The sequence below is a fragment of the Hypanus sabinus genome, chromosome 15, assembly GCF_030144855.1.
Source record: "Hypanus sabinus isolate sHypSab1 chromosome 15, sHypSab1.hap1, whole genome shotgun sequence".
Classification (NCBI taxonomy): Eukaryota; Metazoa; Chordata; class Chondrichthyes; order Myliobatiformes; family Dasyatidae; genus Hypanus; species Hypanus sabinus.
Window position 1 is genome coordinate 75,984,456 of NC_082720.1, and position 27,394 is coordinate 76,011,849.

General features: G+C 38.8%; 1 protein-coding gene across 3 annotated transcripts in view; it reads left to right on the forward strand.

Moving 5' to 3' along the window:
* rars1 (arginyl-tRNA synthetase 1) overlaps window positions 1-27,394 on the forward strand; it is a 62,469-nt gene that overhangs the window by 19,273 nt on the left and 15,802 nt on the right. For all 3 annotated transcript variants that reach the window (XM_059990535.1, XM_059990536.1, XM_059990537.1), the window contains 9 exons: window positions 2,961-3,149; window positions 8,732-8,840; window positions 14,291-14,391; window positions 17,594-17,715; window positions 18,928-19,048; window positions 20,985-21,114; window positions 22,719-22,823; window positions 24,724-24,902; window positions 25,330-25,439. In XM_059990535.1, the coding sequence (XP_059846518.1) occupies window positions 2,961-3,149; window positions 8,732-8,840; window positions 14,291-14,391; window positions 17,594-17,715; window positions 18,928-19,048; window positions 20,985-21,114; window positions 22,719-22,823; window positions 24,724-24,902; window positions 25,330-25,439 (1,166 nt within the window). The remainder of the gene's footprint in view (window positions 1-2,960; window positions 3,150-8,731; window positions 8,841-14,290; window positions 14,392-17,593; window positions 17,716-18,927; window positions 19,049-20,984; window positions 21,115-22,718; window positions 22,824-24,723; window positions 24,903-25,329; window positions 25,440-27,394) is intronic.

Consider the following 27,394-nt stretch of genomic DNA (forward strand, 5'->3'; position numbering starts at 1 on the left):
ATTAAATAGATGCGACAACAGCTACATTTTAAATTTTAAAAAAAATCAAGTTTTGTAGAAATTGGAGACTGAAGTCTGAAAAGAAAAACAAAAAACCATTCAAGGACGTCGTCACTTCATGAATCGATATCAATTTTTTAATGTGACACTGACTCCATTTTGAAATAAAGTCTCCAAAGACCTTTAAGAGGTGTCTAATTACATAGTTTCACAGTCAGCTCTATTTAAGGAAAATGAAAATGTCCATACTGAAAAATAGAAAACCAACGTATCAAAATATATTGAGTTAAATGGATAATAAAAAAGATAGAAATAAAGATTAGAATATTAGAAGAAAAATAACCGTTATCTAAACAGAAACGAAAAAGGCTGAAAAGAAAAAAAAAACATATCATATTGTATCTGTGGAACTCAAAGTAGCAGATAGGCTATCAATGAAGGTCTGCACCTCTGCAACCGAATCGAAATGTTTAAAATCGCCGTTCCTAAGCTTGATTCGGAGCCGGGCTGGATAGGTGAGAGACAAATGAAGTCCACGATCGTAGAGAACTTTCATTACTCCTCTATTCAGCACATTGATTCATAACTTGAGGTGCATAGTCCTGTACTAAATGGATAGCATGACCTTTATATTGAAGCGTTTTATGTTGGCGAGCTTCTTTAATTAGTAAATCCTTGATTTGGTAACAATGGAGACGAATTAACACTGGACGTGGTCTCTGGCCATCCGCTGAGTGAGATGTAAAGATACGGTGCGCTCGATCAATCTCTGGAGGACTGGAAAGTATTTCGCTTCCAAAAATCTCACACAGAAAGTTTGAGAAAAACTCGACAGGAGATCCCCCTTCAACAGTCTCAGGCAAGCCGAGAATTTGAAGATTTTGGCGTCTACTCCTGCTTTCAAGGTCCATAACTTTAAGAGTTAATTTGCTATTAGGCTCCTTTAGGGTAGAGCAAACTCTTTCCAGGTCTTTACAATGATGGTCTAGTTTCTCCGTGACTCCTTCAACGTGATAAACGTTGAGCGTGATTCTCCAGTGTGGAGTCGATTTTATCCAGTTTCAGTTCCAATGAACTAAATTGAGAAAACATATCTTCTCAGGTTTGTTCTAACAGCAACACAATTTCACTCAAGGTTGCTCCTTTTTTTGCCGATTTAGTAGGTTTAGATACACTCAGTGTGCAGCCAGCAACTTCAATAGTGGGAGGAAGAGTAAGAAATAAATGCAGGTATATGAAATGGAGCGGAGCAATAGTTTTAGCGACTTAAGCTTCTGCCATCTTAACCGGAAGTCCAAGAGTGAGCAGTTTCAAATTCCTGGGTGTCAAGATCTCTGAGGATCTAACCTGGTCCCAACATATCTCTGTAGTTATAAAGAAGGCAAGACAGCGGCTATACTTCGTTAGGAGTTTGAAGAAATTTGGCATGTCAACAAACGCACTCAAAAACTTCTGTAGTCGTACTGTGGAGGGCATTCTGACAGGCTGCTTCACTGTCTGGTATGGAGGGGCTACTGCACAGGACCGAAAGAAGCTGCAGAAGGTTGTAAATCTTGTCAGCTCCATCTTGGGCACTAGACTACAAAGTACCCAGGACATCTTAAGGGAGTAGTGTCTCAGAAAGGCAGCTTCCATTATTAAGGACCTCCAGCACCCAGGGCATGCCCTTTTCTCACTGTTACCATCAGGTAGGAAGTACAGAAGCCTGAAGGCACACACTCAGTGATTCAGGAACAACTTCTTCCCCTCTGCCATCCAATTTTTAAATGGACATTGAACCTTTGGACACTATCTCACTTTTTTTTTAATATGCTGTATTTCTGTTTTTGCACATTTAAAAAATCTATTCAATATACAAATACTGTAATTTATTTACTTATGTATTATTATTTTTTTCTCTCTGCTAAATTATGCATTGCATTGAACTGCTGCTGCTAAGTTAACAAATTCCACGTCACATGCTGGTGATAATAAACCTGATTCTGATTCTATCAGTCACCTACAGGCCAGACATGATTTACAGTGGCTATTTAACTAACCATTCCACACAGATTAGAATGTGGGAGGGAACTGGAACACTGGGGTGACTGGAAGAGTATGTAAGCAACACATACATCATAGGAAGTCAGGATTAAACCTGGTTTGCAGGAGGTAGGGGACAGTAGCTTGATTAGCTGTACCACAGTGATAACCCGTGTTGCAATTCTGTGCTCCATTTTCAAGATTTGAGCTTAAATCAGGAAACTGACAATGAATGGCTAATAAATTTTGCATGCATTTATTACAGTGCTGAGCATTGTGCCACTTGTGTGTAGAACTGCTTTGCCTTCAAAATCTAGCCTGTTTACTTTCCCACTCAGGTCACTTGTACAATGCTCTTTGATTACTTACCAAGTAATAACATATTGGAGTAATGCTTTATACATTGTGGTCTATTAATATTCTGTCCATTCTAAAAGAAGATTATCACTGAATCAAATGTGTGAGATTTTTGCAGACCTGTCATTTAGAGGAATGGCAGCTCTTTGGGGCTAAAAAAACCATTAAAATCCTCAGATTGTTTTATATATTTAAGTTTGATTCACATTATTTAATATGGATGGTTTTCTGACAGCTTTTATTGTTTGTTTTTTTATTTTTTTTAAATAAATTACTCTGCGCAGTTTCTTGAAGTGACCTTGGTTCCTTAGTACAGTTGTGGCTGTGTGACTGATATTTGCTCATTGCACCTCCTCATTTTTGTGCCATCAGCCATACAGTTTCATTCTGTTATGGAACCCTCTTTAAGTTTTTGAACACTTAGCTGAGAATCCACTTAATGTTAAAATACTGTAAAACTGATATTTGCTGAATTCTACTTAGTAACACAGATAAACACTTATCCTTTCTCTATATAGATTACAGATAAACCTTTGTTCTGATCCCAAAATTAGCTCTTTTTTATGTGTGATGTATTTCAGAGTCTTCAAGAAGAAGAAAGTAAAGCAGGAAGCAGCATGATAAACATTAATCAGCGTTTGCAGAATATATTCCGTGTTGCAATTAAGCTTGCCTTGCCACATCTTGAAAATCCACCATTAGCAGTTACACCAAGTCAAAGTTCAAAATTTGGAGATTATCAATGCAACAGTGCTATGGCAATATCTCAGGTATGGACGAGCATATAACATGGTCTCGATATTCACTTAGGACTGGTGAGGCCTTAGCATTCATTTATATCAGAATTACTGCAGCTTGTTAACAGCAAGTAGAGGGAATTCTTTTTAAAAAAGAAAGAAAGGTCCTGCACTGATTCAAAACCTGTAAGTGACTTATTATTCTGACAAGAATAATATGTCTGTAAAGTTTTATTTTGGACAATTGCTTTTCATCTGGTCAGACCAGTAAATTCACAAATGTCTTGTGAAATAAATGCTGTACATTAAGTTCAAGTTTAATGGTCTTTCAACGAACAAGCCAAATGTAACATTACTCTGGGGCCAACGTGAAAAACACAGTAGCAATAGTCATACATAGCATAAGCCACATATAAGATGCATTCACAAATTGTATATAGTCCAAGACCCTGAGTCCCGTGAATATTGCAGCAGCCTGCAGTCGAACACAATCCAAGCTGGGCTCAGCACTGATTCCAGCTTGGATGCTGCACCGTGCTGCCTCTAGTGGAGTACACCGACTCCACTTCTCTCCCGGGCAGCTGTAAACAGGCGATACTGCAACTTGAGGCCTAGTCCTTACTACGACCAAGGCCACACAGCTCCTGTGCTGTCTGCCAATAAATCAGCGAATCAGACTTGCAGCATTCCACGTCAACACTGTCCAATAGGGTGCTGCAATCACAATAAAGGAGACTAACACGATCATTTGCTGTTAAACTGCACACTGCCCTCATGCACCGACTTCTCCAATGCCTCTGTGGTACAGGCAGCAACACGATCCGCACCAAGTTTAGCTCCTTTAGTTTCTCCACCAAGGGGTAGACCTGCAGTACTTTAAGTTCCTCATATCCAGGAGGGTCTTGCGATTGTAAAAAAAAATACGTTCAAAAAGGACATTAACACCTTTGGTTGGCCCCATAGAAACAGCCTCAATCGAACGCGCCATCATCTAATATCATCCAGTCCTTATCACACCCAGCATAAGTTGTAGTGTGGAAACAGGCCCATCAGCAGCGAGTGCTCATCAATCATTAAAAACCCATTTATACTGTTCCTATCTGATTCTCCTCACATTTGAATCAACTTTCCCCAGATTCTGTGACTTTCCTAGACACTGAGGACAATTTACTGTGGCCAGTTATCCTACCAGCTAGCATGCCTTTGAGATATGGGAGGAAACTAGAGAAAGCCCATATGGTCACATGGAGAAAATGCAGCCTCCACAAAGAAAACCGAGGTCAGGATTGAACTGGGTCATATGATCTTTGAAGCAGCACATTACTGGTTGTGTCATTTTGCCATCCAATAAAATTTCTATTTTGTAGATTCACTTTGTTGCAAAGACATGTTAAAAATTGAACTTTGCTTTTTAATGGCAGAGACAGCCTGAGGTGTTAAACAAACTAGAAATATAAAAGCTACTGCTGGCTCCAAATTCCCCATTATTTGATGTTGTCTTTTCTATGTAAGTATACTTACACCTCTGCCTTTGTGTCGCATTTTAATCAGAGGGAGAAAAATCTTAACAATCGGATTGGGCAGGGCTATTTTAAATGCTACATAATCAAAAATCAATTTTTTTTGCAGTAAATCAAGCTACCATTCTCTCTGGATGATGTTGCATCCATTGCAAAATTGAACTGAGTGTTGAAGTTGCGATTTACGTTAGCATGCCTGACATTTACCCATGAATAAACATACACTGACAGTGGCATCATTAAGGTGCAATGCACATTCCTGCTCAGCAGTATTAATTAGAGCTCAAAGCTCTGCACAGTGAGCACCCAGACATCAAACTGTGACTAAAGTGATCCTGCAGTGTGACACGTTATGTAGGTAATGGTTTTGAAAACCTGAACCTGCTGATATGTTATTTATGAGATAATTGCAAATAGAATGCCTGTGATGATTCAGTGGGAAAAGGCTCCTCTCAGATCAGTGTTGTCTCTGTCTCCTCCATAACCTTGAGTGGGCTGTTAAGCCCATCCCATTGATGGAGTACTACCAGTGGTGTTCCAACTGATATGGTCCTTCAAATAACAGGAGAAAAAACTCACACTCCGCCTTTGAACTAGGACAGGGGTCAGCAACCTTTACCACTGAAAGAGCCACTTGGACCCGTTTCCCACAGAAAAGAAAACACTGGGAGCCGCAAAACCCGTTTGACATTTAAAATGAAATAACACTGCATACAACGTTTTTTTTGCCTTTATGCTATGTATAAACAAACTATAATGTGTTGCATTTATGAAATTGATGAACTCCTGCAGAGAAAACGAAATTACATTTCTGCATGCAACAAAAACATTTTGAACTCCGAAAAAAAGACGTTGGGTTGAAAGTTACTTTTAAGTAAAATACTCAATGTCTATTTGAGTCCTTCTTGTATTTATGAAAAACGCCGAACTTAAATTTTCCGCCAGCAGCAAACCAAAAATAACATCAGCCAGCTGTCAGCCTGAAAAATAAAAGGACTATTTCACTGAACAATGAAAAAATATGAATATACATAAAATAATAGGCAATTAAAATATTTATCATACTTGGTTAATGGGATTTCTGCTCCTGGACCTCAGCGCACAGCGTCTGCACATCAGGGCTGTATGACGTCACCTTCATCTTTACACAGGATCGCAAGCTGTCATCTGTGAGGCGTGCGCGATGTTTGTTTTTAATAAAGTTCATGTTGGAGAACACCTGCTCACATACATATGTGGATCCAAAGATCGACAGGACTCCAAGCGCATACTTTTTCATGTTTACATAAATGTCGGGCATAGCATTCCATGTTTCGAACACAAGTTTGTCCGGTTTTGGAAGGTTTTCAATATCACTCCATTTGTGATTCTGAGCAAGAACGGCCTTCTGACGGGCAACATCTTCAAGGTCTGCTGTCAAGCGTCTAAACTTGGACACCCATATGTCTTTGTCGGCTATGTCGGCCAGTTCCATCTCAAGATCAGGTTGACTCACACCTGCCAATGTAGTCGTATTCAGTAGGGAAGGATCGATGCTTAAGGGAGTGACCGGGAAGGATAATGTGTTTTTTTCCTCTCTGAACTCACAGAAGCGTTTCCCAAACGATGTTTGCATTGCGATGATTGCAGAATGTAAATACTCCGAAATTATCATGTCGTGACCTTGTTTGAACTCTCTCGAATTGGGGAAGTGAGACAAAGTGCCTTTCTGTAAATCTCTGGCAAGCACTGTCAACTTGCGCTCGAATGCCAAAACATCCTCCAACATGTGCAGGGCTGTACGTCCTTTCCCCTGAAGAGCTGTGTTCAGCGTGTTCAGGTGCGCTGTCATGTCTACCATGAAGTGTAGCTTTTCCAGCCACTCTGGCTGTTCCAGCTCAGGAAAGGTGAGCCCTTTGCTGCCCAGGAAAGTTTTCACTTCTTCCAGACACACGACAAAACATTTCAGCACCTCCCCTCTGGACAGCCAGCGATAAAAAACACGCTATTTGTTCAATATCACCTTTGTCTTTAGTCTCGTCACAGGCAATCGAATAGGCCACAGCTGAATTGATGTCTTTAATTTGCTGTCTTGTGATGTCTTCTGCCATTTTTATGGTTCTGTCTTTGACAGTCTTTGCAGAGAGGGGCATATCCCTGATTTTCTGCACAATTTCACTCTTGTTTTTAAAGTCCGTGAATAGATGTTCTGAAATCTTAATGAAAGATTCTTTTATATATTCACCATCTGTAAACTGCTTCCCGTGCCTGACTATTTCCTGAGCGGCAATATAACTGGCGTATGTCGTTGATTTTCCAGACTTCATCCATTTCTGGAAATGATTTTTGCTCAGATCAACCTTCCGCATCAGTTCCGAAACGGCTTTTTTTCTCTCATCTCCATCCGGATATTTTTGAGCAAAGGCTGCGTGTTTATTCTGGAAATGCCTTGCGACATTTGACTTTTTGTTGTTTGCTAGTTTCTCATTAACAGTGAAAGCAAATGAATCTGTCCACGTATCATTAAACGTTCTGTTTTCTTCAGTCACTTTTCTTTTTTTAGAATTCTCCATAGTTGGCTTACCTTGGATCGAAAAATTAAAGAAATCGCGCACTGGCGGGTGTCAGGTATTGGCAGTGGTGACGTATATTAATAGCGATAAAAACACGTTGTAGCGGTGTGCTCACGCAGTCAGTAAACTGCAGTCGAATAACTTTATTCGAACTAAACAGCCTTGCTTTTAAGCCTCCCTCAACCCAGCCCCCATGGACGCAGATGCTGCAAAAGACGCGTACTCACAAACCCCCGTAGGCTATCTCCCTTAGCCAGAATGCTGGCTAATTGTGAGCCGTTTCGGATGTGCCAGGAAATGTGTCGCCACACTTAGATTGTACAAGATCACCATAATCTTCAAATTTAGAATTACATTTCAAAAGCTAACAAACTAACATAAAATACATTTTAATTAAATACTGACCAATTATTTCCCAAAGCCACAGGGAGCCGCAGCACAGAGGTGAAAGAGCCACAAATGGCTCGGGAGCCGCAGGTTGCCGACCCCCGAACTAGGAGCACATAACTTTAAATTTTGTTATTTGCTGATACCCATGAAGCCATGAACACTACCTTGCTATTTTTGCTCTTTTTTGCATTACTTATTTATTTTTTATATTCCTTATTGTAACTTATAGAAAATGTTATGTATTGCACTGTACTGCTGCCTCAAAATAAGAAATTTCACAACATATGTCAGTGGTAATAAACCTGATCCTGGTTCTGATATTAAGAGATCTGACTTGGTGGCTTCAGAACAAACTATTCTCTGCTCAGAAACTTTCCAGAGTTCTTTACATCTGAAAGTGGCTTCTCTTTTATTGTTGTCCCAGTGGTAACTATGTTCATCACTGGAAGTTTTGGGAAGGTATCTCATGGATAAAATTACGCCTGTCTAGGAAGAGTCTTTTCCCACTGCCTTCCGAGAGACCGTATCCTACGTGGAATTGCCTGAAGAATGTTTTAACAGAGAAACATTTTGAAACTGAGTCACCACCAAAATAATTTGGCATTTTTTGGTTGATCTTCAGCATTGTCATGATGCTTTCTCCATGGCTTAGATGACTCCTACTCTAAACCTGCTGGCAGCGTTAGATCTACACTATACCTCTGCTATTCACTGCAGTGTCAGTGGCCATCCATGTATTCTACTCCCAGAGTTAATCTACTGTCATCTATTTCAATTTCATTGAGGAGAAATTGTTGGGCCCTGTCATGATTTGAAATAATGTCAAGCAACAATCGGTAATATTCTTGCAGAAAGGTTTCCCGTGTCTTGGCCCAGTGAGCTACACCACCCAGCAACCCATCTATTTTAACCCTAGCCTGATCGCAGGATAATTTACAATGACCAGTTTATCTTCTAGCCAGTACGTGTTTGGACTATGTGAGGAAACCAGAGCACTCGGATAAAATCCACTTGCGGTATGAATTTCTTTGCTGGAAAAGGAGGATTGCAAGAAAGTTAAGATTATAAGCAAGTACATGCCTTTTTTGTCCTGTAACAAGTATCTTTAAACCATGAATATTGAGTACCCCTTGTATTTGAATTTATTTTGCAGCTCTTGAAAGCCAAGGGTGAGAAGAGTAATCCCAGAGAGATTGCTCAGAAAATAGTTGATAACATTCCAAAAAATGAGATAATTGAAAGCATTGATATTGCTGGACCAGGTAGGTATGATTTTATTAATGAAGTTTATGTTCATTACTATATTTCTTAATGAAAAATTTGTGAGATTTTGTCTTTTTTTCTCCAGTGCTAAGGAATGAGCATAAAAAGAGCATTTATATTTTTTCTTTTCTATTTTATTTTTCAGTATATGGGCACACAAGTAAAACAAGCACATTGTAAATCCTAATTATACTCGAGAGAGAGTGATGGTCAGCTACCTTTTTGAATCACTATAGTTCACTGTCAGTTTTTCTCCTATCTGATTGTTGGGGAGGATATTTCAGGATTTAGAGTGGCAGTATATTTCTATGTTAGAATGATATGTGATTCGGAGGGAAACCTGTAGGGATTATGGTGTGCCTCTGGACCTGCTGCCCTTAATCTTCTTACAGACGGGCAGACATACTTTATTGATCCCGAGGGAAATGTAGTTTCGTTACAGTCACACCAACCAAGAATAGTGTAGAAATATAGCAATATAAAAGCACATGTAACCCCCTGGATCGCCTCAGGCTCGCTCAGCTTATTCTCGTCTAGGGCGAGCAGCCTTCGGCCCCGCCAAACTGGGTAATCAGCTGGTGTGGATGCTGTGTGATGTCCCCGCCTCGCCCAAAAACAGACAGTACACCATAAGCGATTAAATGAGTACAATTTATAAAGGTTACTATAACTAAGTGATTAATAACGATACAGTATATATGAAGAGAAAAAATAAAGAAAAGGCACCAAACTTATCAAAGTCCAAACCACTTTGTGCACAACCGTTGGAGCTCAATTACTGAAGTCTTCTGGCCACCATTCGATCCCCTCCGAACTCCTCGACTCGCAGCTCAGGACCCTCCGAGTGGTCAACCAAGCACATCTAGCTTCATCCCCCCTCCTCGGAGTACCTCCGGGCCTCGGACCCCCGCTTATGGTCCGTTCCTCGCCCAGCTTACCGCATTGCGTCCTCTCTCTCGACCCACTCGCGCCGATCTCCCCAAAAGCCCGTCAACAAAAGCTTACAGACTCAGAAGAAAGAACATTAATCACCATTTGGTTTACAAAGGAATACAATTCTCCCAGCACTCTCTCGCAACAAAGAAACATTCCTGCTTTTAACAAAACAAAGAAACCCTGTCCCAACAATAACAAAGAAAAAAGAAGAAACCCCCTTTACACACAAATAATTATATTATAACAGGTAAATTATGCCAAGTGGAAATAAGTCCGGGACCAGCCTATTGGCTCAGGGTGACTGACACTCCGAGGGAGGAGTTGCAAAGTTTGATGGCCACAGGCAAGTTTGACTTCCTATGACGCTCAGTGTTGCATCTCGGTGGAATGAGTCTCTGGTTGAATGTACTCCTGTGCCTAACCAGTACATTATGGAGTGGATGGGAGACATTGTCCAAGATGGCATGCAACTTGGACAGCATCCCCTTTTTAGACACCACCGTCAGAGAGTCCAGTTCCACCCCCACAACATCACTGGCCTTACGAATGAGTTTGTTGATTCTGTTGGTGTCTGCTACCCTCAGCCTGCTGCCCCAGCACACAACAGCAAACGTGATAGCACTGGCCACCACAGACTCGTAGAACATCCTCAGCATCGTCCGTCAGATGTTAAAGGACCTCAGTCTCCTCAGGAAGTACAGACAGCTCTGCCCCTTCTTGTAGACAGCCTCAGTGTTCTTTGACCAGTCCAGTTTATTGTCAGTTCGTATCCCCAGGTATTTGTAATCCTCCACCATGTCCACACTGACCCCTTGGATGGAAACAGGGATTCACTGGTGCCTTAGCCCTCCTCAGGTCCACCACCAGCTCCTTAGTCTTTTTCACATTAAGCTGCAGATGATTCTGCTCACACCATGTGACAAAGTTTCTCACCGTACTGGTAGGTACTGGTAGGTTTAGGGGATTTGGGTAATGCTGTCGAGTATATTGTTGGGTAACTATAGTGCATTTTGTAGGTAATGCCCAGTGCAGCTACAGTGTATTGGCAGTGGAAGAAATCCAATTTGATTGTGGTGGATGAAGGAGTATTCTTTGTTCTAAATTGTACTGGGATTCTTAAATATTGAGGCATGTAGAGTATGTTCTGCGTGTTGAACCAGAGTTGGTCAGTTGATTTGATTGTTATAGTAGATTGAAGAATCTGCTAGGGCATAAGGTTATATATTACGTTGAAGTAAATTTCTGCCGCTGCAATGGTCCTTAAGCCAGCTGGTGGTGTACCACTGACTTCGAGGCAAATGATCCAGAGTTGGAATTGGGCCGGCTCTTTGCATGTTTCCCATCCATACTGGGTTGTGCATCTAGCTAGCAACTCAGCCTTGTAAAAGCAACAGTCAAATACTTTGGAAATGGCAAAAATGCAGCCTGATGTACCACAAGGCACGAAAAGGAAGAACAACACTAGTGGTCCATAGGGCCTCATTAATACCCCATTTTGAGTGGCCAGATTTGTTTGAGTACAGGTAGTTCCCAAGTTACGAACATCCAACTTACGGACAACTCGTACTTACGAACGGAGTTAGGAGAACCCTGTCTGCCATTTTAAGTCAGATCACGATGCCTTCCACCATTTTAAGTTGGTTCGCAATGCTGTCCGCCATTTTAAGTCATTGCCGTTGACACTGTGTTGAGTGTTTAATTTTGTATTTGGCTTAAATTTTTCGTAGTAAGATTCATCCTGACCCCGCATCCCCACCCCTGTTCCGGTCGGCGGGTTCCTGAGTTCGATCCAGAGAGAGACCACTCCCATATGATGTCGATCCAGTGACTCCCATACCATCTGTGCCAGGTTGATGTCAAGCTTGCAACTTGACCTCGTAAAAAAAAAACACTGCCACCTCCAGTTTAAAATTCCACGTGGAATATTGTGGAGGATCAGATACCCAAACCCAGCACAGCCCCCACTTGTCCCATTTAGCCTGTCTCAGTGCGGTGGTCTTTCGGACCTGGGGAATTCAGTGTGGTCGTCTTAGGACCCAGCGGACTTCGGGAGCCGGCACAGCTGGGGACCAGCCACCCGCAGTGTTTCTTCCATTGACGGGAAGCGATCGCGATTGAAAATAAAGTGGAAATAATAAAGCATTTGGAAAGAGGTGGAACGCCATCGGTCATTGGAAAAGTGTTAGGCGACAATCGGTCAATGATCGGAACAATTTTAAAGGCTAACGAATAAAGTGAGAATAATGGAGCATGTGAAAGGCCCTGCCCCGATGAAAGCTACCATTATTACTAAGCAACGTAGTGGTTTAATTATTCGAATACATGCATTTCTTAAGTGTTTTATATGCATAGAAAGGTAAAATATATACTTTTCTATATACTAAGACAAATGTTTGACCAGCTGACGCTAAATAATACCAGATGTACTTGTTCCGACTTACGTACAATCCGACTTAAAGATGGACTCAGACTCAGGAACAGAACTCGTACGTAACCCGGGGACTGCCTGTATATCCCATTTAACACAGCTTGGAAAATGACTTATTTTGCAAGATTAAAGTCTGCATTGAGGAACAGATTCTTTGACAAAATAACACAACTCTTAGTCCCATTCTGGAATATATATCTGTTTTTTTGTGCTCAAATTGCAGAGTGAGTTCAAACCCCAAACTCCTAACAACTGAGCTAATCTCATCTGAGAAAACAGTGGAGCTCCCTGTGGTGGAGTGCTATTATTTACCAACTTTGCCATCAGTTTTGCATTTAGAAGACAAAATATTGAAAGAGTTTGTAGGTCATAAACAGTGTCAGAATGGAGAATAGAGAATATTAAGTAATGGGGAAAAATAGGCACAGTGCTGATAATAATGAGAAATAATGATTGTATGGGATTGTATGTTGAGGTCTGGAAGTCAACAACAAAAAACTAACCACAATGAGAGTATCAGGGGGAATAAAAAGCAACTTTGACATTCACAACAGATAGTAGATACCCACAGATATTTACTCCCTTTTCATTGACAATTGCTGAGCAAAGGAAAAATACCCATACAAAAGAATGGAACATTGGGAAAAGTTCTTTCAGTTTTTGAGGCATAGCCAAGGCAAAAAAAAAATGGCAGTGTTCATACGCATTCACCCACAGCAAACTAAAGGGGAAAATTCTTCACAAGGGAGAGAAAAACCTTCCCCAAGGCATTAAAAACATTAGGAAAGAACATGCTACAAAACAAGTGTTTTATTTCGATAGGAGAAGTATAATTGGTAAACATTAATATGACTTAATGTGGATAAAAGGAATTACTTTAACTGATGTGCAAAGGTAGGAAGGTTATGTGAAAACCATTCCAGTGAAGTGTTTTGAAAGCTCAGTTATATATTGCAGTCCAGACACTGGAAGGTTCCACCAAAGTTATCTTCAACAAATTCAGCAACAGGATAAGCCAATCAGCATTGGCATTGTCGCCCAAGCTAATATTCCTTGTTTTCTCCGAAAATGCTGGAACACCTCAGCAGGTCAGACAGTATATATGGAATGAGATAAAGTTAACAATTCGGGTCTAAAACTCTTCATTGGAACTGGGTCTAAAACCTGTAATATTAATTGTTTCTGTATCCATAGATGCTGCCTGATCCATTGAATGTTTCCAGCTCTTTCTGTTTTTATTTCAGATTTCCAGTGTCTAGTTTTTTTTAACCCTAGTATTCTTCTTAGTCAGCTCTACTGGGCAAGCATCTATTATTTTATTTATTATTTATTTGTACTTTTGTATTTGCACAGTTTCAAAGTTCAAAGTAAATTTATTATCAAAGTACATATATGTCACCGCTTACAACCCTGAGATTAATTTTGTTTTTGTCTTTTGCATGTTGGTTGTTTGTCTATCCTGTTGGGTGCGATCTTTCACTGATTCTAGTATATTTCTTGGGTTTATTGAGCAGGCCAGCAAGAAAATGAACCTCAAGGCTATATATGGTGACATATATGTACTTTCATATAAATGTACTTACTTTGAACTTTTTTGCCATTTCAATTTTTACCTTTCTATGCTGGTAACAACAGGCCTACTTCATTACTTCCTGGCAACCAAACAAACTTTCTATAGAGGAGCTGGAACTGACTGATTCCATGATTTTTTTTTCAACCATTCCTGTAAAATGAACTGTAAGTGAACAAGTTCATGGGAAACCTGTATTGTAAAATCATGTCAAGAAAGGAGAAAAACTACTGTAATTGTAAAAAAAAATACTTAAGAGCATACATATTAGCCAAAACTGCCAAATGAAAGCAGTCACCTGTTATCATTTGAAACATAAATTAGAATTCTTAAATCAGGACATTATCAAAACTGTTTTTAATCCAGGGGTTCTCAACCTATTTTTATGTCATGGACCTCTACCGTTAACCGAGAGGTACGTGGACCCGGGGTTGGGAACCCCTGTTTTAATACTGTGCCACACATAATAAATTAGAATATGACTTTGCATAACTTTATTTTATAATTTCTCATAGGTTTTATCAATGTCAATCTGAAAAGAGAATTTGTCTCCAAACTGCTGACAGACTTACTTGTAAATGGAGTTCAGCCTCCCATAGTAGGACCAAAGAAAAAGGTATGCATTTTAACAATGGCTTATAGCAAAATATTTATTCTTTAATACAATAGTTACTGTTACCTTGCCTCGGTGCTAAAAGACCCAAGAGTCACAAATACTCTTGAGAAACTTGAACATGTAATGTAATCTTTTAACTCAATGGAGCACTGAAGGAATGCTGCCTTATCTGGTAAGCATTAAAAAGAAATTCTATTTCATTCATATTTATGGAAGGCTAACTTAGAACAAGAGTCAGGAAACACTGCCAAATACGCTACCTGAAAGTCTAATGGAAGTAGATTGAGAAGAAAGATTTGCAAATCTGCAGATTATGTATAGGGAGTGGGATCAATTGCATTGGTCTTTGAGAGAGTAGTTTCAGACTTGTAATGATACTAAGGTAGTGGTGGAGTTTTTTGGTAAGTTCTGTTATACTTTTGTGTAATTGATTCTTCTGGAATCCTGATCAATATTTATCCCTCAAACAATACCAGAAGTAATAATGTATTTAATATATGGGACTTTACTGTCTCCATTGTTCACTAAGTTTTCATCTGAGTAATTGTGACAAATTCTTTCTGTCACGTCCCTTTTTAAAATGCTTGTGGAAAAGCTCTCTGTTTCTTTGAAAAGGGAAGACTAGCTTCAGTCCCATTTGTTCCCCTTCCCTAAACTTTTTTTACATTGATGGTAACACTTCTTTCATTCGTTCACTGAATGCAAAGTCTGGTGGGGTGGAAGGTGAGGATCAGAGTCTGTGCTCTGTTCGGGAAGAGATGGGGCGAGTATGGGAAATTGTTGAGATGGTAGAGGGAAGCAAAGCTTTAAGAAGAAGGGAAATGTTTCAGAGGCATCATATGGGAAGTCTCTTGGTGGAGCAAGTAAAACAGGTGGAGGAACTGGGAGAAAGAAATGGAGCCCCTTGAGGAGGAATAACTATATTCAGAGTAGCTATGGATGTCTGAAAGCTTGTAATAGGTGTTTGCCAGTAGCCTATCCACTGAAATGTAGACAGCAAGATCAAGAAAGACAAAGGAAGAATCAGAGGTGGATTATTCAAAGCTGAAAGCAGGATGATAATTGGCAGCAAAGATTTAAAAAAAAAAGTTATATATTACTACAGGAGGTGACACCAATACACCAAATATAAAAATTGAGATAGGGGACTCAGGTAGTACAGAAATAAAGACTCTTCCCCATATTCCACTGAAAGGCAGACTTGAGTTGGTTCCATGCAAGTTCCTATAGCTACTCTTTCAATACTGGGAGAGTAAATGAGTGAAGTTGAAGAAGTTGTTATTCAACGTGAGAATATGTATAGCTAGGCAAATGAGTGGTGATGGAAAAAAATTAGTTGGACTCTTGTTCAGGAAAGGAGGGGGCATTCCTGATGTGGAATGAACGTGTATTGTATGTACAAGGTAGAATTTGGCCAAGTAGGATCATGGAACCTGTTGAAGTGGCCAAAGATGTCAGCAGTGTTATGGCTGGAGTTACAGTAGGAAGAAGTGTATTCGGTGGGGCAAGAAGGGAACTGAAACAATTAATCCTGCTTGTAGGTCTTGGGCAGCTGATAGAAGCAGGTTATGGGAGGCTAGGAAACTACAAAATTGTTAGCTGTGGAGGGAAGATGTGCTAAGAAAATGAGGTCCATGTTGTCTGAGAGACAGTTGCTTGATGATCAGTAGTGGGGTTGTTGTCCAGCAACTACTTTGGGGAAATGTGGGAGAGCTGACATTTGACCTCTGCCAGATCACAAGGATATGATTGTACACAGGAGCCAAGAAACAGAACAACACAAATTTTGCAAATGAAGAAAGAATTTTAAATTCTGTACCATCCTCTGTTTTACAATTGCTTAAATATTTTTTTGCTTCAGTAATGTGTAATAGCAACAATCGTGGGGACTTCCCAGTGGCAAAAAATTCCTGTTCCAAAAAATCGGTCCATGGCCTCCTTGTGCCACAATAAAGCCACCTTCAATGGTGGAGGAGCAATACCTTATATTCTGTCCGGGTAGCCACCAACCTGATGGCATGAACATCGATTTCTCCTTTGAGTAAAAGTAAATTCCCACCCCCTCACCTCTTCTTCTATTCCCCACTCTGACCTCTTACCTCTCTTCGCCTGCTTATCACCTCCTCCTTCCCTTTCTCCCAGGGTCCACTCCTCTCCTATCAGATTCCTTCATCTCCAGCCATTTACCTTTTCTATCCACTTGGCTTCATCTATCACCTTCTAGTTATACCTCTTCCCCTCCCCCGATATTTATGCTGGCATCTTCCCCCTTTCCAGTCCTGAAGAAGGGTCTTGGCCCAAAATGCTGACTGTTCATTTCCATGGATGCTGTTTGACCTGAGTTCCTCTGGCATTTTGTATATGTTGCATGAGAATCAATTTATTGGACTTGGCCTCCGGACCATTTATTCTAAATTCATTAGAATTAGAATAGGAGGGAGTTTGGATGGAAAAACTTGATAAGATATTTTATTACACCCTCTCAGAAATCCCATTATGATTGTAACCTCCCTGTTTACTGGAGAAATTGTGGAAATCAAAATGCAAATCATTATCATATTTTTTGGGTCTGCCCTGTTATCAAAGACTATTAGAAGGGGATACACAATGCCCTACAAGACATCCTTAAATGTGAAATACCCTTAGAGAGTAAGACCATGTATTTTGGATATATATCTCAAGAATGGTTGAAAAGAGATAAATATTTAATGAATATACTGTTGGTGGCTGGTAAAGGGACTCTTACTAGGAAATGGTTATCACAGGAGAGCCCAGCTTTAAATGCATGGATGGAAATTACAATGGACATTTACAAAATGGAGAAGATAACAGCATCTGTTAATCATAAGCTGGAACAATTTGATTCATACTGGGAAAAATGGTTTAACTACATATTGCCTCATAGGCCTGATTTTATTCACACAAATCAATGAATATGTTGTAAAAAAAAATCACTCCCTACATGTACATAGTATTTTCCTTTTGCTTGTTTTTTCTTTCCACTCTTCTATGTGTATACCTCCGATAAATGCTATGTGGAGATTTGTGACATATATGATTATATGATATATATGTACAATATCTGAAATACATCTTATGGAAATGTTTGATGATGATCTTCAATAAAAAATAAATTACAAAAAGAAGAATTGGAATGATATATTTTAATGGAACATCTTGGGCAATTATGTTTTGTTTTCAGGTGGTGGTAGATTTCTCTTCTCCCAACATCGCCAAAGAGATGCACGTGGGTCATCTACGATCAACTATCATTGGTGACAGCATGTGTCGCTTATTTGAGTTTGTGGGATATGATGTTTTAAGGTCAGTGAAAGGAATACATTTACGTTATTCATAGAAAGTTAATAAGCAGAATTTGTAGATTTATTCTACTGAAAGTACAAAATTAACCAATCAAGCTGAATAATTAATAATGAGTGGCAGAGTCTAAACTACAGTTGGTTAGAATATCTAATTCAGTGTTAAATCGAATACATAATGTGGGGGAGGGAGTATAATAAAGAAAGGATAATTAGAGACAAATGTGCTCTATATTTCAAATTCTGAAGCTGTAATGAATCTCCAACACAGCAGTAAGAGTAAATATAAGGATATTTGCAAATTTCCCTTCATTCACACAATATGATGTAAAATACAGTAGAAATTAAGCAATTTAAGTAATCTCAGCTCAATTCATTACAATTTACAGTGACTTGATTGGGTTATGTCTCCATTATCTCGGAACTTTTCTATGATGGTAGAGCACTCAAAATAGGAAAACCTGTAACATAATATGAGATTAATGGAGTTACAAAAATCACAGTAAGTATGGTTGTTACATTTCACAGTAGTGATCCGAGCATTTATTACCAATAACTGTTTCAGATGCCCAGTTTATATTTCTGTAAGGTCACTTGGTCCAAATTGTGGGCCAAACAATGAAGTGATTCACAAGGTAGCATTTAACCACATGTAATATCAAGGAGCTGAGGCAATGCTCCATAAAATACTTCATTGATTGCAATCATATTTTACACAAACAATCTGATGGCAGTTATTGAATGTCAGTGTACTAGCCTCAGTACATTGCTGCAGGAAGTGTCTAAGGCCCAGCTTTCCTCAGCTGCTTCATCACTGACCCATCATTAGGTCAGAGGTGGAGGGCTGTTTTTCAGTAATCGCCCAATGTCTAATTTTATCTGCAACTTCTCAGGAAATGGACCATCCCTAAGCCAGACAAGTTTAAATAGTTTGTATTATTTGCGGTCTATTCTTTAGAGTGTGTTTTATTATCTTGCTTTTAAGTTGAATATTCTCAACTTGAAAGTGTTCTCAAATACTTTCATTAAAAAGGGAATGGTGAGGAGCAATGACTTTCAATGCAAAAATGATTAAAGTATTTCTTCCATGCAAGCTCTTTCATTGTATATATCTCAGTGAGTTAGCATTATAGAAAGATGTCTTCAGATCTTTAAACTTCTCCCTGGTTACAGCCGTTCAGATTGAGTTTTGATGAGGAATCTTTATTGATTTCAGGTTAAATCATGTTGGTGACTGGGGAACACAGTTTGGGATGTTGATTGCTCACTTGCATGACAAATTTCCAGATTACCTAGTTGTTTCCCCTCCAATTGGTGATCTTCAGATGTTCTATAAAGTAAGTTTTCTCTCAAGTTGTTCAAGATTCAGGATTATTGTTCAGTGTATACCTGAACCCAAGAAAGCAACAGTAATATTTTGCTGTAATGAAGTTATAATAGTAGATCTTCCGTGTTTATCACTATTTTTACTTTTCTCTTACATTTTACATTTTCTGTTCCTTAGCTTGGCATTTGTCTGCATGGCTATTTTGCACTTTATTACTCTGCTTTTTATTTCTCATAGGAGATTGAGTGTCTTTTTTTACTTCTATTAATGACAAAGTCAGCAAAATTATTCTTCATCCCCAGGGAACCATTGCAAAACCAATGTGGAGATATGTCAAAAACTTTGAACAAAAGGATGAAAGCAGTTAATGTGTTATTCCCTGAATATTAACTGCTTTATTTTCTTCCCTTTCATTCAAACCTGTGATCTAGTATCTACCCCTAAATTGTGTGAAGCAAAAAAAATCCTAACTTAATCATCATAGCAAAGTTTTCGTAACTAATTCTTTTAATATGAGCATGTAGGCATTTCTTCAGCATCCATGATATTCTCCTGAGCAAACACTGAAATCTCAGCCATCTCCTGTAACTCCACATATAGGCAGGCCTGATGGTCTTTAAGAGGACTTAGTCTTTCCGTAGTTACCTTTTTACTATTAATATAATTGAAGAACATTAGGGAATTATCTTTAACCCTGCTGAAACAGATGGACCTGGGAGTACAGTTGTACCATTTGCTGAATAAGGCCATGTAGATAAACAAGAGTAGTGAAGAAAGCATTTAGCATGCTGGTCTTCATCAGGGCATCAGGTTTAGGCGTAGGGACTTTATAGTGCTGTATGTAAGGTTATGTATGTCGCTGGTGAGGCCACATTTGGAGTACTGTGTATAATATTGGTCGCTGTTATAGGAAGAACATTGTCAAGCCGGATACGATGCGAAGAAGATGTATGAGGATGCTACCTGGTCTAGAGAGTGTACATTATAGGGAGAGGTTAGCCGCATGGTATCTTTTCTCATTGGGGCATAGGAGAATGAGGGGTGACCTCATAGAAGTTTATACAGTCATAATGGGTATGGATAAAATGGACGGTCAGTCTTTTCCCCAGGGCTGGGAAGACCAAAACTGAAGAGCACAGATAAAGGAGATAAGTGAGAGATTTAAGAGATCTGAGAGGTAACTTCTTTGCACAGAGAGTAATGAATACCTGGAAGGAGTTGCCAGAGGAAGTGTTGAGGCAGGTACAATTGCAACATTTCAGAGACATTTGGATAGGCACATGGAGAGGGAGGGGGAGTATCATGGAGGTGGGTAACTGAGATCAACAGGGAGGATGCAGGAATTAGTTTCCATTCTGGACTACTCTATGACTGTATGCATTTATGTGGTCTCCATTACCTCCTATGATAGGAATTCTGCATTCTAATCACGTTGTGTAATCATAGTTATTGTTGAATATTTATTACTCCTAGTTTTGATCTTAGCTGAAGTAGAAATATTTCTCTTTCTATCCTGGCAAACACTTTCATAATATTAAATTGGATTGAATCATTCCTTTTTCTTCTCAAACAAAGGAACTCTTCACTCTGTTAAATCTTTCCAAAAGTTGTTCTTTGCTCATTTGTCTCATAATATCTTTGCAATTTGTGTATCTCTGTATAGTTTTTAGAATGTGGTAATTGGAACTGATCACATGTGACCATAACTTCTCATTTCCATTGGCATTATAGTAAATCTTCTTCTATGTTCTCCTATGTTTCTAAAGCTGTAAAGAGATCAGACTTTTAACAGTATTCTTTGCGGTCTAACCACAATCCTTTGCACCATATTTGTTTATCAACACAACACTTAGTTTTAAAAGTTGTTCGCTTTATATTGACATTAATTGGCAAGCTTGCATTTTCTTGCACTTTTGAAATTCTCAGCAGTTGTCACATATTTACAGGAATCCAAAAAAAGATTTGATGAAGACGAAGTCTTTAAGAAGCGGGCTTACCAGTGTGTGGTCCAACTACAGAACCACAATCCAGATGTTATTAAGGCTTGGAATATGATCTGTGATGTTTCTCGGAAGGGTAAGTCAGAAATCAAGTGGCGAACAAAAATGATTCCGATAAAAGTTGGGATTTGTCAAAAAAAAGTGTTTTCTTAAAGAACTGGTTTAACATGAAAATCTTTAAAATTTCAAGGGACCAATTGGAAAACGATATCAACTATGTGGGACGATGTGATAAATAATGCTTTAGATTGAGAGCAGTAAGTGAAGCAGTATAACTGAATGGAAGAAAGAGTTTGAAGGATTGAATGGGCAAACCTGTTTCTTGTTACTCTGCTCCTTCAGTAATACACAACAAGTGTTTGTTCTTTTTTAATATAAAATATTGTATAATTTCTCACATGGGCAGTGCATTAGGGTGGTTGATCCATGAAAAAATAGTGTTGGAGAATCAATGCTTCATACTGTATGTTAATACATCTTACAGATATAGTGATGGTGTTTCTGAGTTTGGAATCCTGACCTTTGTGGAACATTTAGGAACTTAATATATGTGCCTTCTAACACTTGCTTTGTGAAAAAATACATCATATATTTATAGGGGATGCTACTTAACACAGGGTTACTTTCTGTCTGGCATTTATCAAATTCTACTCTTAAGTCACTACACTACCGTCTATGATTCGTAAAGGTCTTGAGGTATTTTACCTTCGTAGTGGTGAGAGTTTATTCAGCCACAGTGGGAATATTGCAATGGATTGTATTTCTAGGTAACCACTTGTGCCTTGCCAGTTAGTGTGTGTTGAGCAAAAAGCAGCAGATGGTGTGGGGTAACTGGTTTGGTAGATTCTTTTAAAAGTCAGTGCTAATTGTGTCGACGGAAGTGCAGTTACAATGTTTGTTATTTAGTCTACCTAGTCAATATGGTTAATATTGAAAATATATAAATATATATATTTTTAATATTGCTGTGATTTCTTGCTTATTCACATAGAATTCTGAAGTTATATCATTGATTAGCTGTACTTTGGGCACTGATAATTAAGAATCCAAAATAGAGGCCAGAATTCCTTTGTATTACAGTATACTCATCTTTTCAGGTTTGATTTTTAGTGCAGACTTGCTATTATATAAATTTTAAGAACTTGTTGGAAGGTCTGCAGTTCAAGGGATGTAGCGTTCATTTTGTGGTTAATTTTGTGACTCAAAACAAACTCCATGCAGTTTGGAAAGATCTTGGGGATTGAAGCAAGAATTTGAATAATTAAGCTAATACTCCATTTGCATAAAAGAACACTTTTCATCTCTCCCAGCCTCTGTAGAAAACAGACGGCCCTGAATTTTGTTAAAAAGAAATCGGTTATTAATTCTTGCCTTGTCTGCAAGGAAGGAATGACACGGATCTGAGACCAATAGTTCTCTTTTTCCTTCGTGACAAATTTCTATTTCCAGTAGATGCTTATTGAGTGTGGTTCCAAATATTTTGCTACTGTTCATATTAGTTGCTCATGTTGTCTCTATAGACCTTCTCAAGTTACTTACATAAGCCTTCAGAGGACTACCGAGTTAGTTCTTTTATATATATATTACTATGATTTAGTATTAAACTTTTTCTCACCTCTTTCTCCATCCTTAGTTTGATCAGGGCTGCCTTCTTTCATCTTTTTCATTCCTTTTTTCTAGAATTCCAAAAAATTTATGAGAGTCTCGATATAAAGCTGATTGAGAGGGGAGAATCATTCTATCAAAACATGATGAATGAAGTTGTAAAATCATTTGAGGAGAAAGGTAAGAAAATGGCTAGAATGGAGACTACTGAAATTTCTACATTAGATTAAAGAAGTTTCAAAGTCTTGACCCTTACATAACTCATTTGCTGAGTCTGGGTTTTAAATGATCCAGATGTTATCTCTTGTAACATGAACTTGCCTATTTTACTTTTCAAAATATTGTTTTCTGCATAATTTATTAACAGTATTACACTGCAGATGTAAAAGAAAATAACGCGGAAAAGGACTAATGAGTAAAAATGGCAAATTTCTTTAAAGTCCCTCTGGCAATGAAATTTTTTTTAGCTAAAAGATAAAATCACCCACGAGTGAGTTAGAGGCTGAATAATTAGCAGACAATTAAAATAGTTTATATTTGGAGTGGTGGATAATTGGGAATAATTGGCCTGGTCCTGGAAGACTGGAAGATTGCAAATGTCACTCTGTTCTTTTATGAAGGGAGGAAGGCAAAAGAAAGGAAATGATAGGCCAGTTAGCGTAACCTCAGTGGTGGGGAAGTTTTGGGGGCTATTATTAAGGATGAGGTTTCGGGGTATTGGAAATTAATGATGAAATAAGTCAAAGTCAGCATGGTTTCTGTAAAGGGAAATCTTGCCAGGTAAAATCTGTTGGAGTTCTTCAAGGCAGTAATGAGCAGGGTGGACAAAGGAGAGGCAGTGGATGTCATTTACTTGGATTTTCAGAAAGCATTTGATAAGGTGCCACATGATGACACAAAGGTAGGTGGAGGGGTGGGTAGTGCTTTGGAAGCAATGCGATTGCAGCAGGACTTGGACAAATTGGGGGAATAGGCAAAAGAGTATCAGATGGAATACAGTGTTGCGAAATGTATGATCATGTATTTTGATATAAGAAACAGTAGTGTGGCCTATTATCTAAATGGGGAGAAGGCTCAAACATCAGAGTTGCAGAGGGACTTTGGTATCCTCACGCAAGACTGCCAGAAGTTTAATTTACGGGTTGAGTCTGTGGTAAAGAAGGCAAATGGAATTGTAGCATTTATTTCAAGGTGAGTAGACTATAAAAGCAAGGATATAATGCTGAGGTTTTTTTAAGACACTATCAGGCTGCAGTTGGAGTATTGTCAACAGTTTTGGGCCCCAAATCTCAGAAAGGATTTGTTGTCACCAGAGAGTGTCCGGAGGAGTTTCACGAGGATGATTCTGGTAATTAAGGGATTAACATGTGAAGAGCTTTTGGCAGTTTTGGGCCTGTACTCACTGGAATTTAGAAGAATGCAGTGGGATCTCATTGAAACTTACCAAGTGTTGAAAGGACTCAATAGGGTGAATATGGAGAGGATGTTTCCTGTGGTGGCGTTATCCAGAACTCGAAGGCACAGCCTCAAAATTGAGGGGTGACCTTTTAGAACAGAAGTAAGGAGGAAATATTTTTAGCCAGAGAGTAGTGAATCTGAGGAATGGTCTGCTACAGATTGCAGTGGAGGCCAAGTCCATGGGTATATTTAAGGCGGAAGTTGATAGGTTCCTGATTGTTCAGGGCATCAAATGATATGGCAAAAAGAAAAGTGTATGGGGTTGATTGGGATCCGAGATTGGCCACGATGGAATGGCAGAGCAGACTAAATGGGCTGAATAGCCTAATTCTGCTCCAATAAATAATGGTCTTATGGTCTAATTAGAGGAATTTGCAGGTTTAAAACTTTTAAGACTGGAGCAGCATATGAGTCATGAAATGAGATTTTATGAATACTTTTTTAGTTCTTATTATTAACAGAATTTCTCTAAAAAGGAAACCTGATAGATCTGTGCTGGTTTATTAACTATTTCACATTCACCTGAGTTAGTAATTATAACCAATACAGATTTAATATAGATATAAAACATCTTTATCACTATATAGCCAAATAATCTAGAACTGCACATTCATTCCAATAGGTTTAGTTCAACTTGATGAAGGCCGAAAGATTGTTTTTCCGCCAGGCTGCTCGGTGCCTCTGACAATAGTAAAATCAGATGGGGGTTATACATACGACACATCAGATTTAGCTGCTCTCCGACAAAGGATTTTTGATGAGAAGGCTGATATTATTATCTACGTTGTAGATAATGGGCAGGTTGGTTAAACTCTTGAGATATTCTTTTGTCTCTCAGACTTTGCGTGTTAAGCAATAAAATATTTTGATGTCTTTTATTCATTCATATGGCATGTCATCTTTGGAAAGAAATCTGCACGTTGGAACTTTTCATGATAAGTGCAAACATTTCTATGTTGGTTCCATAATAGAATGAGTAGGAAATAGTTAGGTATTCTATTATACGTTATTTCCCTTTGAAATAAAACTAGTAATAATGAATTTCCAAGTGATTCTTTGAAGTAGTAAATAGTATAAAATAGAAAGTGAAATTTGTGTTTCATGCTTGTATTTGCATTTTGAACTCAGCATTTATTATTGCTAGGACTCATCGTTCTGTCGTCGTAGTAGACAGCATGAATTCTCACCTTAATCTAATTCTGATCATTTTTTATACCTTTCACACCAGAGTGTCCATTTCCAAACAGTCTTTGCAGCAGCGCAGATGATTGGTTGGTATAACCCCAAGGAAATCAGAGTAGAACATACTGGATTTGGTGTGGTGTTAGGTGAAGATAAGTAAGTTCTCTTAATTCAGATTTTATAATTTTCGTCATATTAAATTTTGAACAAGTTGATTGAGTTATGAATCCTTTTCATATTAACAATTTCAAATAGCATTGCAGACTACAGGCAAAAAAAAGCAGAGTAGATTAACATTCCTTTTGTTGTCAGTAAACCAGGTTAAAACTGCTTTAGAAAATCTGAAAGGCTCCATTCTGCTAGGCCAAAGAATTCTTTTGTGGTTGAACTTTATCACGTAAAATTTAATGTCCATGTTCTACAATTCAGAATAAATTGGTATATTCACTCAGGTTTTATTCACAATCGTAGGAATTTGTTAAGGAAGGAGTCATCTGATTAATACTTATTTTATGGGCAATGTGAGGAAACACTGAAGGCAGTTCATGTCATTGGTCTGGAGTTTTGGCAAGGCCACATGGGGCAAACTGGAATGGTGAATAAATGATTGGGTACATGGAAAACCATTTTCCTAGTTGTAGCAAGATGGCACATGCATAGAATTTCTGAGCAAGGTGTTTATGCCTGAATTGCACCATTATCATTATAGTAGTCATTGTACTACTTGTATTTTTGGTTAACACATTACAAGAAGGAATAGATTACAGTGCAGAGCAGATTTACAGTGATATTGACAAGATTAAGATTTTTAGCTGTGACAACTTGCTGGATAGGACGTTTTCTTTAGAACTGGGAAGACTATTAAAGGAAGCAAGTTCTTTCTATCCACACTCTGAAGACATTCATAATTTGTGCACGCCTGCATGAAATCTCCCTTCAGTCTTATGTAACAAAGGAGCATAAATTTAAGGAAATTGATAAAAGGATTATGTAAGAGTATAAATATCTCACCAGAGGAGTGTTGGGAGTCTTTAATTGAATTGGCAGGACGGATGGTAGAAACAGCAGCATGCACTTAAAGAACTTTGATTGTTTATGCTGTACATAAATGACTAGGATGAAAATAGGTGAGTCAGCATGTTTACAGATAACAGTAAAGTCTGATGAGAGTTGTGGATAGTGCAGTAGGTTTTCAAGGATATAGATATATTTGGGCATAAAAATGGCAGATTGAATTTAATTGAAACAAGTGTGAGGTCTAATGTAAGAAGAAAATATACAGTTAATGGCAAGATCCTTATTAGCTATGATGTACAAAGGGATCTTGGTGTCCAAGTCCATTATTCCCTGTAAGTGACCCCACAAACAACTAAGGTGTTAGAGAAGCCTGGCTTGGTCAATGCACTGAGTATGAGTAAGGATGTTGTGCTGTATAAACTTGGGTTAGGCTGCACTTTGTATTATTTGTGAAGACCTTTGCTGCGCTCTTACGGAAATCGGCTTGTCGCCGGCCCTGTTAACAGCCATGGGACTCAGTGCCGAGAAGGCCACTTTTCATAAACCATAGGCATCTTATGTTGGTGTGATCTGAGGTTCAACCAAACAGGGAGGGTGTAGTTTAATGATTAAAGAAACCTCGATTTGAGCAAGTGCTGTTGTAAATACTGACCATACACAATTGTCAGTCGGCAAGAAATAACATCATACACTGCATAAAATTATAAAGATAGTATATTTACAAATTTCAGCTTTATTGAACAATTAGTTGGAAAATGGAAAAATAAAAGGGGCCATTACAGTTAAACTAGTTTAAATGTGCATGTAGTTGGAGCTCATTGTGAAGTTGACTTTTACTCACATGCCTGACCCACGGTCTGCGTGAATGCACACACCACATTCCGAACGTTGCTCAAAATCCATCCCAAACAAACGGGCGCTGTCTCCCATTGGCCCTTCCTCTTTGGAGCCACTTATCTGCACAAAACACATTGTTCAACGGGAATGTTCCTTCCCGCAGCACTCTCAGCCACCTTCCCTCCTGTCCCCTCTGCAGCTCTCGCCGAAAAAACTACGAACTCCGCCATTGTCCGTCAGAAATCTCATTCCGTCTA